The 17,373-nt window shown below is 46.3% G+C and overlaps 1 protein-coding gene across 1 annotated transcript; it reads right to left on the reverse strand.

Annotated features, from left to right (window-relative positions):
• Nucleotides 1–691: 691 nt before the first annotated feature.
• LOC309372545 (type III endosome membrane protein TEMP) lies at nt 692–16,823 on the reverse strand. The gene is made up of 6 exons (XM_081916201.1): nt 16,622–16,823; nt 13,852–13,952; nt 12,066–12,573; nt 10,412–10,555; nt 7,759–8,790; nt 692–2,255 (listed from the first exon to the last, which is right to left on the reverse strand). The coding sequence occupies exons 2-5, from the start codon at nt 13,936–13,938 to the stop codon at nt 8,408–8,410; spliced, it is 1,122 nt and encodes a 373-aa protein (XP_081772327.1). The 5' UTR covers nt 13,939–13,952; nt 16,622–16,823; the 3' UTR covers nt 692–2,255; nt 7,759–8,407.
• Nucleotides 16,824–17,373: the final 550 nt, after the last annotated feature.

The raw sequence follows: 17,373 nt of genomic DNA on the forward strand, positions 1-17,373 counted from the left end.
GAGTTGGACACGACTGGCCCGTACGGGCAGGGGTACCTTTACCTTTATGATTGTTGTGCAAGAGCTTCTAATCGACTATAATTGTGCAACCTGAATTTCCCATTAGGTGATTTAATCCCACCTGAAAATAACAACGGGGAACCACTGTCTTGTCTTTTGCTTCAGGCAACAAAATGTCTTGATTGATCCTACCTCTTTTGACTTTCTTTTGGTAATGCATTTGCTCCAGTCAAACTAGATGAAATTGGGTTACTTTGACTCAAGTTTTTTTTTTAAAAAAAGCTTCACATGTATTTTTATAGATATCCTGCAGCAAAAGGAAGCCTCTAACCCAGCCCACTTTATTTAGATGTTTAAATTAAGTTTTGCATAGTTCCACTGTTCTTGTCTGCACATGGACAATTTCTTGCTGGAGAATCATGATGTCCGTCACTCAGATTTCTGCTTCCTTGATGGAAGTAGACATTTACAGGGAATGGAAGTAGCTGCAGCTCATGACTTCTTTGGGTGAAGCCTGTGTGTGTTGCTATAGATGTCTTCTGCAGGCCTTGTTTTGTTTATATCCCAGTTTTTGTATTGAACACAAGCTGGTTGCTTCCAGCACCTCTTCATCTTCTGACGTGAGGCTGCAAAACTGAACCATAACTCTACAGTGAGGGACAGAAGTCTGAGCAAACAGGGAGAAAACAGCTAAAAATGAGGAGTGTCATTTATTGCTATGAATAATTCTGGCAATACTGCACGACTAGCTGAAATATCTGATTAAGGCATAATGTGGAGTCTTGGTATTTGCACAGAATCCGCTTGCTGTAGAGAAGTAAAGAGAAGGTGCAGCTCAGTGTTTTGTTTGGCTAAAGGGAAAACACTGTACAATCTTATAAACCTTGAGAATAAACACCCAAATGATCCCATTTTCAGGGTTAAATTTACAATATTATCATTTGTTTAAAAACACTGGAGTGTATTTAATCATGAAACAGCCACACCACTGCACAGATTCTGGTGGAGATAATTTCCATTCAAGTCTCCCTTGTATTTCATCCTAGAAATACTTTCATATCACTTAAATGAGCAATTTCTTATTGATACAGTTACTGTAATAAAGGTGATGTTCGCCTACTGGGAAACATATTGCCTTCTCTGATCCCAAAGCCTTATTCAGTTCACCCAAAACAACACTGGGTTGACACTGCCATATCAGGAAGGAATTGAAACAGCAAATGGAGCAAGATTTTTTCCTAACATAGGATTTGGAGTTTATGAGGCTATACCTGATTCTACAACATGTGCCATTGTTTCCTTTGCTTGATCCTGCTACAAAGCCCTCTCATAGGAGGAGGGAGAAACTCTGCAATGGAAGCAACCTTGCCGTCATCCCCAGAAAAGGATAGCAGAAATGAGAAACAGGAGACTCTCCAGTAGTGAAACCATTGTGGTTTCAGTACTGGCCAAAAGCTATATTGACAGAAGCACAGCTTCAGGGAAGAGGTGTACATGCCCACATAATCTGAAGGGCCTATGATGTACTGTCATCTGAACATCTTGCATCAAACAGGAGAGGTTCTAAAGCTGAACACTTGATGAAACTACCAGTGGTCAACAGGTAGTTGAAGAAAACTACAATCAGAAGGAAGAATAATGAGAAATTAGTAAGAGGAAGGATTGCTGCTACATTTCTAAAGCCACTGCAATGGGCAGTTCTCAATTCAATTATACCAAGCACAGAGTGGATGGCTTACCTGGAAGCATAAATATCATTTGATACACAGATAAAAGAGATTGTATAAGGGAATTATATACACTGGTTGTACAATGTGCAGCCCAGGGTATGGAACAAAACCTAGATAGCAAAACACACCTCTGCCTCAGTCCAAGCAGTGTTGCTGGTGTGAGTGATGCCAGTGGCAGCAGAAAGTGAGATGCTGCAATGCTCCTTGTAATTCTGCTTCTGTTTTGAACTAATTCCTACAAAGTTTGCAAGAGCTGCATCCTAGAGCCGCTTGCCTGCAGCACTTTACGTGCACTTATCACTTATCACAGGCAACACTCAAAAAACTTTGGCCACAAGCAAGGTGTGAATGAACCAAGTGTCCCTCCTAGCACATTCCTGCATTATCCTTAGAATAACTTCTTTGTTTAGGTACATCTCTCTTCCACATGTTGGCAACATATCTTCCAAAAATCTCACAGCAAGGCTCTTCTCACAATTTCCACTCCATCTTGAAATACGTTGGAACCACTACAAAATTAAGAAACTTGACTGTGATGGGACGATGAGCTGCTTGTGCGTAAAATGCAAGTCCCTCAGAGTTTGATCAGGTTTTCAAACCTCTGCCTGTGACGGAGCCCCTCCAGCATGGCTGCGTCAATCACTAGTAGAATCCGAAAGTGGCTGCTTTCGGAAACGTTTCCAACATAAAAGCTCCTTAACGGAAACACGTCGTCTGGCCTCTCGGCGTGACAGTTTCCGTCGAGGTGTGGGTGTCCCTATAGGAGGTCCTGAGACCTCCCCACTGGTTTCGCTTGAAGCGTCTCTGAGCCATCCCTCCGACTCACTTTCTCTTGGAGTTCTTGCTCGCCCTCTACTGGTTCCCTCTTCCGCTGCTACTGCTCTCTCAACCTCAGGGAGCCTTTGCACCTGCGGCGCTTTAGATGTCAGTTCCCTGACATCCACCTCCCCTCCAGGGCCCCCTTCACCCCCTCCCGTCTCCTCTCCTACTGGCGGTGAGGAGGTAAAACCCCTGAAAGAACCTCCCTCATCTTCCGACGTCGCGAACACTTCCTTCCACTTGTTGCTGTTCCTACTCTCTAGGTACTCTTCGTCATCAGAGTCCACTCCATCTTCCAACTCCGACTCCGTGAACCCTTCCATTTCCTCTTCCTCATCGGTGGTGCCGAAATACTCCCTCCTAAACCTTGCTATAGGCTGAGGTTTCCTCGGGAACCTTTGGTGGAACGTTTCTGTTAAAACCTCGTCATTGACTTCCTCTGCACTTACCCAGGTGTTTTCTGACTCCGGTTCCCCTTCCCACGCCACCAAATACTCCACCTGATTACCCTTCCACCTGGAATCGAGGATTTCCGCTACATGGTTGCGGCGTTCCCTCTCTTCCAAGGCTGGTCCCCTGACGTGCTCCCCTTCACGTCCCCCCCTGTATGGTGACAGTAACGACCTGTGGAACACTGGGTGCAATTTCATGTGGTTGGGTAATCGGAGTTTGAAAGCTACCGGGTTGACCTGCTGAATCACCTCAAAGGGTCCCAATCTTCTGGGCCTCAGTTTCTTACAACCTCCTTTGAACGGCAACCCTTGGGTTGACAACCACACTTGATCCCCCACCCTTATGGTTTCACCTTCCCTTCTGTTCTTGTCTGCCTGCTTCTTATATTGTGCCTTGGCCCTTTCTAAGTTGAGCTGGAGCTGCTGATGGATGGCTTCCATCTCTTCTACAAAATGTTCAGCCGCTGGAACGCTCCATCTCTCCCCTCCTTCCCCTGGAAATGCCCTGGGGTGACACCCGTAATTAGCCAAAAAGGGACTCATCCCTGTGGACACATTCTCCGCATTATTGTAGGCAAATTCTGCCAACGCCAACTTTTCGACCCAATCGTTCTCTCTGTCATTGACATAACACCTAAGATATTGTTGAAGAATGCCATTTGCCCTTTCCGCCTGCCCGTTGGTTTCAGGGTGCCGGGCAGTTGAAAAATTAACTTCCACGTGTAGCAAGCTCATGAGCTTCCTCCAGAACCTGGAAGTAAATTGTTTGCCTCGATCTGAGATCACCCTCGAGGGAGCCCCGTGCAACCTAAAGATATGTTCCACAAACAACTTCGCCGTTTCTTCCGCTGTGACTGCATGTGAGCATGCTACAAAATGGCACATCTTAGTTAACAGGTCTACTACTACCATGATGGCTGTTTTCCCCTTGGACCTTGGCAGATCCGTCATAAAATCTATTGATATCGCTTCCCAAGGCCGTTCTGATGTGGGTAAAGGTTCTAATAACCCTGCCGGCGCCCTTCTTTCCCCTTTGGCTCGCCGACATTGGTCACACCCTCTTACATACTCCCTTACATCTTCCCTCACCTTAGGCCACCAAAATTCCCTGGTAACCAACCACATGGTTTTGTGTTGCCCAAAATGTCCCGCCGTGGGGCTATCATGCAACTGCTTGAGTACTCTCCCCCTCAATTCACCTTCGGGTATATACAGTGCCCCTTTGTAATACAATGCCCCATTTCTTTCCTCAAAACCTCCGGGGCTCTCGCCCTCCCCCCTGAGACCTCTGAGCTTATCCTGGGCATATTCATCATTTTCCGTTTCCTCCACCAGTTCCCGTTGCCCCACCAGCGCCGCCCCACACACCCAGCGGTCCTCCGGGATGACATGTCTCTCTTCGATCACCTCCTCCCCTTCCCAATATTCTGGTTTGCGTGAGAGCGCATCCGCCCTGACGTTTTCTGGGCCTGGCACATAACAAATCTCAAAGTTAAATTTGGAGAATTCCTGTGCCCATCTCACTTGTCGTTGGTTGAGCACTCGAGCTGTTCTCCAATACTCTAAATTTTTGTGGTCGGTGCACACTTGCACCTTGTGTTGTGCCCCAATTAATAAATGTCTCCACCTCCGGAATGCTTCGTGAATGGCAAGTAGTTCCCTGTCATACACCGTGTAATTCCTCTCGGACTTATTCAGTTTCCGCGAGAAGAATGCACACGGTCTCCACTCCGACGCACTCCTCCCCGGTTGAAGAAGGACCGCTCCTATAGCCCGGTCGGATGCATCTGTTTCCACTCTCATGGGTTTTTGTAAATCCACATGCAGAAGTTGTTCTTCCGAGGCGAAAGCCCTTTTCAGTTCTTCAAAGGCTCGATCCGCCTCCACCGTCCAAACAAATTTCTTCTTGCTGCTGAGGCAGTCGGTGATGGGCGCCGTCAAGTGGGCAAAGTTCTTGATGAACTTCCGATAAAAGTTCCCAAACCCCAAGAATCTTTGCACGTCCTTCTTGGTCTTCGGTGTCTTCCATTCCAGTACCGCTTGAACCTTGCCTGGATCCATGGCCAATCCCTTGTCTGACAAGCGGTACCCCAGGAATTCCACCTCCTTGGTATGAAACTGGCACTTCTCCAGTTTCACCCACAGCTGGTTGGCTTGCAGCCTGCCCAACACTTCTCGAACGTCCCTCACATGCTGTTCCTCATCTTCCGAATACACCAACACGTCGTCTAAAAAGGCCACACAGTTCTTGTAGAGCAAAGGTCCCAGAACGTGGTTTATAAAAGCTTGAAAACAGGCGGAGCCCCCTTGTAGACCGAAGGGCATAACGAGGTATTCAAAGGCTCCCAAAGGGGTAAACATGGTGGTCTTCCATTCATCTCCCTTCCTTATGCGTATCAGATTGTACGCCCCCCGCAGGTCCAGTTTTGTAAAAATCTTTCCCTTCCTTACTCTGGTCAAAATGTCGTCAATTCGGGGCATAGGGAAAGCCAGGGGCTCCGACACTGCATTGAGGGCCCTGAAGTCACACACCAGTCTCGGTTTGTCTGTGTTCTTTTTGTCCACAAAGAACACTGGGCTGCCCCCCACCGCTCGGGACTCTCTGATGAAACCTCGCTTCAAGTTTTTGTCAATGAACTCCCTCAGCTCCTGCATCTCCCTGTCTGACATGGCGTACAGCTTGCCTACTGGGAGTTGGGCCCCTGGGAGTAGGTTGATTTGACAGTGAAAGGGTCTATGCGGTGGCAGTTTGTCTGCTTCCCTTTCGCTGAATACGTTGCTCAGATCTGCGTATTGCGGGGGCACCTTCCCTTTGCCCATCACTTCCATCCCCGCTAGGGTGACTCTGTCTCCTCCCGAGACCTTCCCCTCCTTGCAGTGTTCTAGGCAATGCGCTGACCCAAAGGAGACCACCCTCTGATGCCAGCCCACTAGCGGATCGTGTAGCGCCAGCCAGCTCATCCCCAAAATGATGGGCGCTCCTCCCAGGATGGCCACATTAAACGCTATCTGTTCGGTGTGCCTTGCCACTCTCATTATCATCGGGACAGTCTGTTGGCTAACTTCTCCCCCCAACAGCTCTCTGCCGTCAATCGTAGTCACCTGCAAGGGGTTACTTAAAGGGATGGTCTGTATCTGGTGCTCAGCTGCAAACTCCTTACTCATGAAATTACAGGAGCTGCCTGAATCCAAAAGCGCCTTGACCTTTAGTGGGTGTCCGTTTGGCAGTTCTAGTAACACCTCTATCACTAAAGCAGGTCTGGGAGGTTCTGGCATGGGCACTTTCATTGCTCTTTGGCCTGGCTGCTGTGCCCCGACGGTGGCAGCCAGGCGTTGGCTTTTACTTGCTCCTTGCTTTCCTCTTCCTTTCCCCCAACAGCTCCTGCCATCCCTTGCCATTCCTTTCTTTGTGGGCAGACTCTGGCAAAGTGCCCTGGCTGTTGGCAGAGATAACATCTCTTGGCGCTCTTTCCCTCCTTCTTCCGCCCTTCACTGGGATTTGAAACTGCGCGCGCCCGCGCTGTTCCAACTTCCATCGGCTCTGCCGGCGGGAAAGATGGCTCTGGAATGTCTGGAATGCGGAACTCCCTCCAACGGTCTCCTTTCCCTTCCCGCCTTTCCAAAGCCCTCGCCTCCTGGCGCGCTCCTATGGCCAGCGCAGATTTGGTTAATTGGTCCATAGACTCCGCCCTGGGCCCCCGGGAAAGCTCATCTTTGACGGTTGAAGAAAGCCCCTCTTCGAAAAGCATTTGGATGGGCTCCGCCGATAGGTCCCACCCCAATTTATGAATCAGCATAGTAAATTCAGTCCAGTACTCACGGACAGATCTGCTTCCTTGCTGGCAAGCCATTAACTGCCTTCGCACCACCCCCTGCTCAATATCGCTGGAAAACATCAGGTCCATGGCACAAAAAAACTTCCTCGTGTCCTTTAAGATCTCATTATTCGCTGCCATCAGGGGTCTAACCCAATCTTTCGCCCCGGATTCGAGATGGCCAATCACATACGCCACTCGCGATTCCTCGTCGGGGAAGTCATCAAACTGCAAGTTTAGAGCGTATTGCATCTCTGTTCTAAAGGCATGATAGTTCCTGGGATCCCCCCCGAATTTCTGCACCAATCCTGGTACCTTTCTGGCGAGCGGGGTGGTTTTCTCCTTTCCCTTTTCTGCATCCTGAGCCCTCCTCTCCTCAAGCCTCGCCGTTTGCAGCGCCAACTGGATCTCCAACGCTCTGTACCTTTCTTCCAGGCTTGGACCCCCTCCAGCTGCTCCTGCACCCCCGGTTCCGGCTGGGTTGCTCATGATGCTTCTCTCTGCACAAGCTGGCTTTCGGTGACTTTCGGATTGCTGTGATGGGACGATGAGCTGCTTGTGCGTAAAATGCAAGTCCCTCAGAGTTTGATCAGGTTTTCAAACCTCTGCCTGTGACGGAGCCCCTCCAGCATGGCTGCGTCAATCACTAGTAGAATCCGAAAGTGGCTGCTTTCGGAAACGTTTCCAACATAAAAGCTCCTTAACGGAAACACGTCGTCTGGCCTCTCGGCGTGACAGTTTCCGTCGAGGTGTGGGTGTCCCTATAGGAGGTCCTGAGACCTCCCCACTGGTTTCGCTTGAAGCGTCTCTGAGCCATCCCTCCGACTCACTTTCTCTTGGAGTTCTTGCTCGCCCTCTACTGGTTCCCTCTTCCGCTGCTACTGCTCTCTCAACCTCAGGGAGCCTTTGCACCTGCGGCGCTTTAGATGTCAGTTCCCTGACATTGACACTGGTTTTAGAGAGAGGCCATGCATAAACATTGTAATGATGTGTGCTAGTCTGGACTTTTTACTTTTTAGTCTGGCTTCTTTCTGTGGATCAGTGCAGCTCTTCCTCTTCACTAGCTTGGGTACAATAGGAGTTGTCCAACAATATCTAGAGGGCATCAGTTTGGGAAAAGCTGCTCTTCACCATTCTCCCCACCTCTACTACATGCAGCTTTTCCTCATGTACCTTGAATATTTATCTGATCAAGTGTATGCTAGGACTTTAAAGAACACCACCACATAATTTGGGGTTTTTTACACTTAAAAACTGCTTCCACAGTGGGCTGGGTTCATTAAAATTCTGCCTGTCTTTCAATAGCCTAAACCTGCAGTCTAGTACACAATAATGTGGGAGGTAATCCATGGATAACCTCAAATTACACAAATGAAATGTATTGAGAAGCTACTGCAGTTCAGTGTACAGAAAACGGGGGGAAATATAGTTGTTGGCAAGAAGCTAAGGGTTGTAGATCAGATATTGGTCTGAAGCCAAAGAGCAGGTAGGAGAATCTGTAACAAGTAAGAGATAACTGGAAGCTCCTAGAAAATGGGGTGATAAGGTATTGGAGAATATGAAAAATTGGTGCTTGGTTCCTGATATCCTCTCAAAGTTTGAAATGGGGTTCCAATTCATTTTCTTTCTCCTCTGCCACCTCCTCCTCCTCTTCTTCCTGCAAGCCTTGATTGGGTTCAATGTAGTTATCTTCAATGAAACCATCATCATCCTCTGCAGGACACCCAGCTACTCTAGGGATGCCTTGGTTCCTCCCATAGGCCATATCCATGTCAGCTTCCTCAGCATGGCTGCTTCCAATGGAGCGGGAATCAGGCAGCCGTTGATGGTTGTAGCTGGCACGGTTCCTCTGCAACAATTTGCATTTAGCAACCAACGCAATCACAATGGAGATGGCGATAGCTGAAAGCACAAATGCAGCGAAGTATGGCCAGCTATGAGCAACTTTTCCAGGGGGAAGTGTGGTAGTAGAGGCTGCAAAGGAAGGGAAAGCTGGTGTATAATTAAAATACTCACTACCCATGTTCCCATTCATGAAATATATTTGACTACAAACATATGTAAAAACTCAGGAATAAATCCTGTGAGTAAGCATGCATTGAATTGCATGGCACACCTCTGTCTTTTTTCTTAATAGGTATGAACAGGGGGAAACCATAGTTCTATGTCCTTCCTTTGATGAAAATAGTACAGTGACAGAGGTCATTGGAGATATGAGCCACTCTCCCTGGCAAATGGCACCCATTCCTGAGCTAAGCATATCAAGCTGAAATTGGAAGTTATTGATGTCAACACAGAGTAGTATAGCAAGCATTGCATTCACTGAATCAGGGACTACAGTGGAGCCTGTCACTGGCCTTCCGTGCCTGATCCTTCCCTTCTACAAGGTTATCTAATATTGGCTTAATACAATAGTGGCATAAAACACAGCACAATGTGACTAGAAGAAAGTTTGCTGAGAGTAATCTGCAGATCCAGCCCCAGCTAACTAATCTAGAGCAAAACAAAGCCTAAAATTCTACCTTGTTCATTTGTGGATGAAGGCATTCATAGAGATTTGGCTCTTTTAGGGTTAGGTTGATTTGAGGTTTTTTTCCTGCCTTGGGATCATCATTGTAAGCTTCTCATAACTGTGTGGAAGCTGGTAGCTAGAATCAGCTAATTATCTCATTTGTAAATGACTGTTGCAAGCACCACCACCATCAGGAAGGATTTCCTGCTTTCATATAGCACTGTTGTGAGCAACAATGCTGGTAAACAGGAAACACAGAAAGAAGCATGTCATTAAAAACATTTTTCATTACCAGGGTTTAGAGTTACCCTTTATGGTTTTAATCAGAATGGGATACCTCTGTCAACCCTGCCAAATCATCTCAGTATGCCTGGATCAGCAAAAAATGAGCAGGAATTGGCCTCCCTAACACATGCTGTTTGCACTGGTGATTGCAACTCTAATTCATTCTCACAGAAAGCTCTCCTAGGGGAACACCAGCGAGTGATGGTTCTGGGATTCGGTGGAGAAAAAATGTCAAATGCAAAAATTACAAAATGGGTGTTATAGCTCATCAGAAGGACCCCCAGTTTATTGAGCATTTGTCGTGATTTGTTTGCCCCAAGGTTGCTGAGGTTTGATGACATTGGTTATTTCTTGAACACTCATACAGTTTTGTTTGCAAGGAGGTTATATGTCGTTAGGTCAAGCAAGTGTTATGCCAGGCTTCCTCAACCTCGGCCCTCCAGGTGTTTTGAGACTACAGTTCCCATCATCCCTGACCACTGGTCCTGCTAGCTAGGGATAATGGGAGTTGTAGGCCCAAAACATCTGGAGGGCCGAGGTTGAGAACGCCTATGTTATGCCATGCTTTCCTGTGCATTTTCCCATCACTTTCCTAACCACAAAAGTCCAGTATTGGGGAGAAGCACATTTGTTGTTCAAGACCTCCCAACCTGCATTTATTTATTTAGTTATTGCCTATCCTTTACCCTAAGATTCCAGGGTGGGTTACATCAATTAAAACCTGAATCTGCTGGTATGTAATTCAATCCCACCTGAAAATGGTGACACTCTGGAAGTGGCCTGTCTTCCTTCACTTACTGTAATTTTTAGATGTCAGGTTGCCAGTAGCTGAATGTTCATCCGGAGGGGCCCTCACTTTTCTTCTGTGTCCCTGCTCCTGATAGTCCAGAGTTCTAATCTCTTTAGTCTGGAGCTCTAGGCGTGAATCATGGATCAGCTCAGCTAGAGGACACAAAAGCTGTTAGTGCCCATTCACACTGAGAGATTACAGTTTATTTTCCATCCTAGGTTCATTCCATTGAGATAATACAAATCTTAGGTGGTTTTATGAGAGGCAAAACCTTTTGCCCACCTCCCGGTTTGAGACTGCCTAAATCGACTTGGTTTTCTGGGATTATTCCTCAGTCTTCATTTTGTCAGATATGAAGCCTCTATTCCCTCAATATAAGCAGAAATACTGCAGTTGTGCAGAGAGCTTGTCATGAACACATCTTATTGGGTGTAGTCAGTGACACACTGAAAACATGCCCTCCATTGGTTCTATTTTGTATCCTCTTTTTTTTACAGGAGTATTTAATCTTATTATTGAGGTTGAATCCTGACAAGACAGAAGTACTGTTTTTGGGGGACGGGGCGGGCGGGTGTGGGGGATTCCCTGGTCCTGAATGGGGTAACTGTGCCTCTGAGGGACCAGGTGCGCAGCCTGGGAGTCATTTTGGACTCACAGCTGTCCATGGAGGCGCAGGTTAATTCTGTGTCCAGGGTGGCTGTCTACCAGCTCCACCTGGCACACAGGCTAAGACCCTACCTGCCTGCAGAATGTCTTGCCAGAGTGGTGCATGCTCTAGTTATCTCCCCTTTGAACTACTGCAATGTGCTCTGTGTGGTGCTACCTTTGAAGGTGACCCGGAAACTGCAATTAATCCAGAATGTGGCAGCTAGACTGGTACTGGGAGCGGCCGCCGGGACCACATAACACCAATCATGAGAGATCCCAGTACGTTTCCGAGCACAATTCAAAGTGTTGGAGCTGACCTTTAAAGCCCTAAACAGCCTTGGTCCTATATACCTGAAGGAGCGACTCCACCCCCATCGTTCATCCCGGACACTGAGATCCAGCGCCGAGGGCCTTCTGGCGGTTCCCTCATTGCGATAAGTGAGGTTACAGGGAACCAGACAGAGGGCCTTCTCGGTAGTGGCAGCCACCCTGTGGAACGCCCTCCCTTCAGATGTGAAGGAAATAAGCAGCTATCTTCTCTTTAAAAGACATCTGAAGGCAGCCCTGTTTAGGGAAGCTTTTAATATTTAATGCTGTATTGTTTTTAGCACTTGATTGGGAGCCGTCCAGAGTGGCTGGGGAAACTCAGCCAGATGGGTAGGGTATAAATAAATTGTTGTTGTTGTTGTTGTTTAGAAACCAATTATCAGAGACTGTGTGCATGTTTTCCCATTATACGCCTCAAGCAGGGGCATACAGTATAGAGTTCCATATATGCAAGCGAGCAGCCTGCTTGAAGACAGGCCACTGCTCTGCCAGTTTCCTTGGTAGAAGGGTTGCTTTTCTTTTAACTAGCCCTTTTATAAACTTCTATCATACCCAGAGAACCACAGTGCTTTCTAGTTGGATGCAACCTGCTGCTTTTTTTTGTTTTGGTTTGAACACTGAGTATCGGGAGCTCCATGTTTCTGAGTACTGTCCACTCGACAACCCACTTCCCATTGCTTGACTCACCTTCTGTTTGTTGTAGTCCCTGTTGGGAAGGAGTGATGGAGGCACTGTACACCCAGGGATTCCCCTGAAGCTCAACATGGTGGATTCTTTGCACGAGTAACCGAGCAAGTTCAGCTGAATATAACAGCTCATTGTCCTGCAGGTCCAGATGGACGAGGTTTCCAGAGACAGGAAACACAGAGGGTTCCAGATACTGAAGTTTATTGTTTTTCAGGAGCAGTATGTGAAGGTTTTTCAAGCCCAGGAAGCTCTTTGAGTGCATGCTGGAAATGCTGCAACTGCTCAAATCCAAGAGGTGGAGAGCACCCAGGTTACAAAAGAGGCCAGGATAGAGAGTAGGAATGGTATTGCTGGAGAGGTTTAGAGAATGCAGAGAAGGGAAGTTTCTCATAAATGTTCCATGTCTGGGCATTATCAATGAGTTAAAAGACAGGTCCAGGTTGGTGATATGTCTGGGAAGAGATTTTGGAGCACGGAGAAGGCTCTTTCCACTGCAGGCTGCCCATCCCTGTGAAGAATCATACTACCGGCATGAAACCTCAAGACATTCAAGCATCATCATTCAAATCAATTATTTAGTTTGGGTTGAGATCTTTCCCTAACAGAATCATTTAGCTACTGGGTGACAGAAAAGCTTCTGCAGCTTGCCTTCACCTCAATTAAAAGTGGTTGGGACTGACTGCCAAGTATATAGATGCTCAAATTTAAGGCTGCTTTTGCATGCTACTGTTAGCAAATAACCATGTTTTGCAGGTTGCAACATCTCATGTAATTTTTTTTTTTTAAGTGTTAAATTTGAACTAGAGTGCTCTAAAGCTGAAGCAAGCTGACATTTCCCGCACATATGTTAGTGACATACTTGAAATGCATAAAGGACTACTGGCAAAATCAATTACGCAGAGATTATGCATACCAACAGGAGGGCTGCCCTCCTGTTGACCTTGTTAATCTCCCCAATCTGCCCTTTAGAGTAGCAGGGATCAGTATGGGGATTAGTGTTGATAAAGCTGAATAGCTAAATCACATATTGATCCAGTTTAGTTAAATCCAGGCTATGTCTGGAGTAGTTATTTCACTAGGATTGCAATCCTGTGCAAACATACTTGGAAGTAAGTTCACTTTCACTGACTTCTGAGCCTTGGATCAGGCTACAGGACACAGTTCATGACAGTGTTCATTATCGTATATAAATAACAACCATTGGAAGAATAAGTCTCTGTACAATAGTGTATAGGGACGCGGGTGGCGCTGTGGGTAAAACCTCAGTGCCTAGGACTTGCCGATCGTATGGTCGGCGGTTCGTATCCCCGCGGCGGGGTGAGCTCCCATCGTTCGGTCCCAGCTTCTGCCCACCTAGCAGTTCAAAAGCACTCTTAAGTGCAAGTAGATAAATAGGGACCGCTTTATAGCGGGAAGGTAAACGGCATTTCCGTGTGCTGCGCTGGTGCTGGCTCGCCAGCTGCAACTTCGTCACCTGACCCGGAAGTGTCTTCGGACGGCGCCGGCTCACGGCCTCTAGAGCGAGATGAGCACGCAACCCTAGAGTCGGACACGACTGGCCCGTACGGGCAGGGGTACCTTTACCTTTACTTTTTACAATAGTGTATGCTTTAATTGTGAATGCTATTAGAATGCATAACTTTTTTTAAAAAGTGGGAAGTGGAACTGAAAAATCTGGAGATTATCACATACAGCCGAACTTTAATCAGATAAACTGATCAAGATCTTCCAGGATGCAGAATTTTCAGATTATTCTTCACTATATACAGATGTATATCTTGCTTACCTGCTTGTCAATATTGCAGGGATGTCCTGATGCAACAGTCCATACCCAGAGCATGCTGGAGACCCAGAAATACCAGGCATCTTTCATTTTGCTTCAGGAAGCTGTAAAAGAAAGGGAGGAATGCCATGGCACAGTTGGTGACACAAGAATCCTGGAGACCTGCTCCATGGTAAGAAGCGGGTGATGTGGGTAGGATGGATATGGCACAGCAATTTTCAGGGTGCTTCTCTATCATTAAGAAATGCTGGTGCCTTTCAACTCCGTGGCTGTGAATGCAGATTCCTTTGTATTGCAGTTAACGTGGGGAAATGAACTGTATGGGTGGACTTTGCAATATCTGGCCTTCAGAAACTAATTTGGTATCAGGAGTCCATTCTAGCAGATTAGAATCATAGTTAAAGCCAAGACATCAGGTTGGAGAGGAAAACTGAAGGAAGAATAAAAGATCTAAAAACCATGAGCTTTGAGTTCCTCCAGATAAAGTGCTTGTTCAACATTCACTCTGATTCGTTTGCACAAAGCTTACACGGTAGTCTGGTCTTTGTTGAGCATTCATTCTGACTTGTTATTGAGTGGTTATATGACAATGAGCAGTCATTTTGATTCATTTATCCCACTCTTTCCTAATCATCACTTTTCAAATTTCAAGAGGTCTGTTGTTTTTTAAAGTGGATTTGTTGCACAAGGGCAACAGAGCACTTGAATTGCACAAACAGCTTGTGCATGCTGGAGCTTACTGTGTGTTTGCAGCCTTTTGCATTCCCATTTAATTTGTGTATTGTAATAGGAATTTTATGGTCTTAGATATATGGTAATGTTCATAAGTGTACCAACCAAGCACATACATAGATCAGCACAGGAAGGCCAACCTGGAACCATTTTGATTCCTAAACTGACTAAATCTTTTCTCTGCAAGGTCAAAATGGAAAAGCCTCCCCATTGTCTTTTCCTGGCTACCCAGGAAATCCAATCAAGTAACCTGTCAGACAGGAGATAAACAAAAACAGGAGAAAAACAATATTAAAATTTCTATTTTGGATCGCCTTTTTGTGATGTAGGTGTGATGTATCTGAGGGGTGGTCTTAGGTTACACCCCTTCTGTGATGTATGTATGATGTTTCTGGGGGTGGTCTTGATCTACAGGATGGGAATTTCAAAAGTCTTTATAAGGCTTTGCACACCATTTTTCTGGGTCCTCCTTTCCTGCGTGTGAAGGGAGCACCCTGTTGCAACAGATCAATAAAGATCAAGCTTACTAGCTGCTTTGCTTCTCAATATTCTCTGGTTGGCCTCTGTTATTCTCTCCTACCAATAGGGAACTTATGTAAGGACTCTATAAGGGCTCTTGGATACCCCGTAAGGGAAAAGGGCAATTTTTGTTTACAGCAGTATGACCTTACAACACACAACTTGATGCATCCCCACCATCCCCACTGGTAAATCCAGGTTTACTCAATATAGGGAGAATTCACTTGGGGTCACATAAAGTATTTTTCTGTGTTTGGGGGGTGAGTGAGTCAGTTGTCACACGTTGCTCGCCTGTCCATTCCTACTACTTCCTCAGTACGTACATTTCTTTCCCAGCTGTCCTCATAACTATTTCCAATGCACTCCTGAATGGATTATTTTCGCCCCTTTTGGTCCCCCAGATTTGCACAAACCACAAAACTGCACAAACAGACTACATTTAAAAATTCTACACCAGATGTATTTGGCAGCAATCTGAAAAGTGCACTGAGAATTTACAATTTTTTTCATTTCTTTCCCAGCAAGCTAATAAGAGCGCCTCAGGAGCATAGCCACAGCTCAGGAACACGTCAATTGCCTGACTGTGTGTCTCTGCACACTACCTGGGCAGGGAAATTTTTCAAAACCACAAATTGCACAGAAAATTATCTGTGCGCATGCCCTGTTAATACTTAATCGGCATATAATGGAATCAACAAATTAGAAGGCATGGATGCACACAAAAGGGTATGAAAGGGAAAGGCTGAAATTACTCCCGATACACAAATTCAAATATGTGCAGGTGTGAACCACTCCAGTCTAATTCCAACTGGGCAGGGCTGTAAGCAAGCGAACAGCTAAATAATACTCAAATGTGCATAAGACCCTAAAGTCTGAGAATGGACTTCAATACCTCCTGCAAAATACTAACAGCCTGGAGGCACCCTCTGCCCTTAAAAAGAATAGTAGAACATTGAAAGATCACATTGAGGTTGGAACGGAGAATGGCCAAGTGCCAGAGACCTGAACAGGAAACGGGGAAATCAAGTAGTGTACAGAAACAGGACAGATGGCAAGCATCTGAGCTCAAAGACTAGCAAAGCAATCGTAATGAATGAAGAGAAGAGCCTAGACAGATACAGCAGTTGTACCGATTCTAATAGGTGCCCTTTGTAAGACAGCCAAACTTTCAGGACTAGATTCCCGCACTCATTCTGCAGGCTGCATTTACACACGGCGAGAACAGCAGTTGTTCACACTGTTACATGCAAGGCATACAAAATCTCAGAAGCGTATTATTGCTTATCTTGTGCTAAAAAAGGAGGAAGACTGGCGTTTGAATTCTGAACCACGCCCAAGACGACTTCACCCCTGCCTCCACACAGACAATTTGGCACTGCCGGAGTCAGGCCAGAACCCCCACACCAAAACAGCACAGGGAGTCCTGCCATGAGGGAGAGTTACTGCAATTTAAAATGTTTACTCCCTTTGCCATGTTCTCACTCTTCCCCAAATATTCCCTGCAGGCAGAAAAATAATTTACCTCAGGAATTGTGCCAGTTTGCGTGTGTGCTCTCTCTCTCTTCCTGGGTCTGTGTACTGTGGGAGTGGCAGGTGCTGAAGAAAATGGAGGGTGAATGTGAAAAAGGTGAAAGGTAAAGGAAGCCAGTTACATATTAACTGGAATCCGCACCTCTTGTCTTTGGGACATGGTAGGATCCAAAATAAGGCTCTGGTCCTAGGACAGGAGGAAGGGAGGTGCCCAGTAGGCACTGTTTGCCCACAGATCAAGAAACAAAGTCATAACGGTCATGTGCAAACTTGTACAACTGTTTACATGGATGCCTGCATTAATTCTGAATGACACATTAATCCTGAAGGATATACAAAGGGTATTTCTGTGTGGAAGAGGCCAGTATTCCTGGAAGGGCTACAGCTCAGTGGTGGATTGTATGTTTTGCATGCATAATGCCTCAGATGCAAACCCAAGCATGTAGGGCTGGCAAAGACGCATTGCCTGAAACCCTGGAAAGCTACTGCCAATCAGTAGAGGCAATACTGAGACAGATGGATCAATATTCTGGACTCTGTATTTGGAAGCTTCCTATGTCTTTTGTGTTGTACTTGTGTGATTCAGATTGCACATCTTGTGAGGGTCTCCTAGGTTGTTCCTGCTTATAATAAAATATCAAATAGGTGCCCTGTCCATTGAACACCATGAAGGTTTTCCGGCAGGCAGGGTTAACACTACAAACAAATGTTGCTATTTCATGGTGATCTGCAAGCAGAATTCCA

This window comes from Podarcis melisellensis (assembly GCF_964234715.1).
Source record: "Podarcis melisellensis genome assembly, chromosome: 6".
NCBI lineage: Eukaryota > Metazoa > Chordata > Lepidosauria > Squamata > Lacertidae > Podarcis > Podarcis melisellensis.

Coding starts and splice junctions, on each gene's coding strand:
- LOC309372545 (XM_081916201.1), bottom strand. CDS start 13,938: ATGAAAGATGCCTGGTATTTCTGGGTCTCCAGCATGCTCTGGGTATGG. Junction 12,574..13,851: donor CCTGCAATATTGACAAGCAG/GTAAGCAAGATA, acceptor GATTCTTCACAG/GGATGGGCAGCCTGCAGTGG. Junction 10,556..12,065: donor GGGACTACAACAAACAGAAG/GTGAGTCAAGCA, acceptor TGTGTCCTCTAG/CTGAGCTGATCCATGATTCA.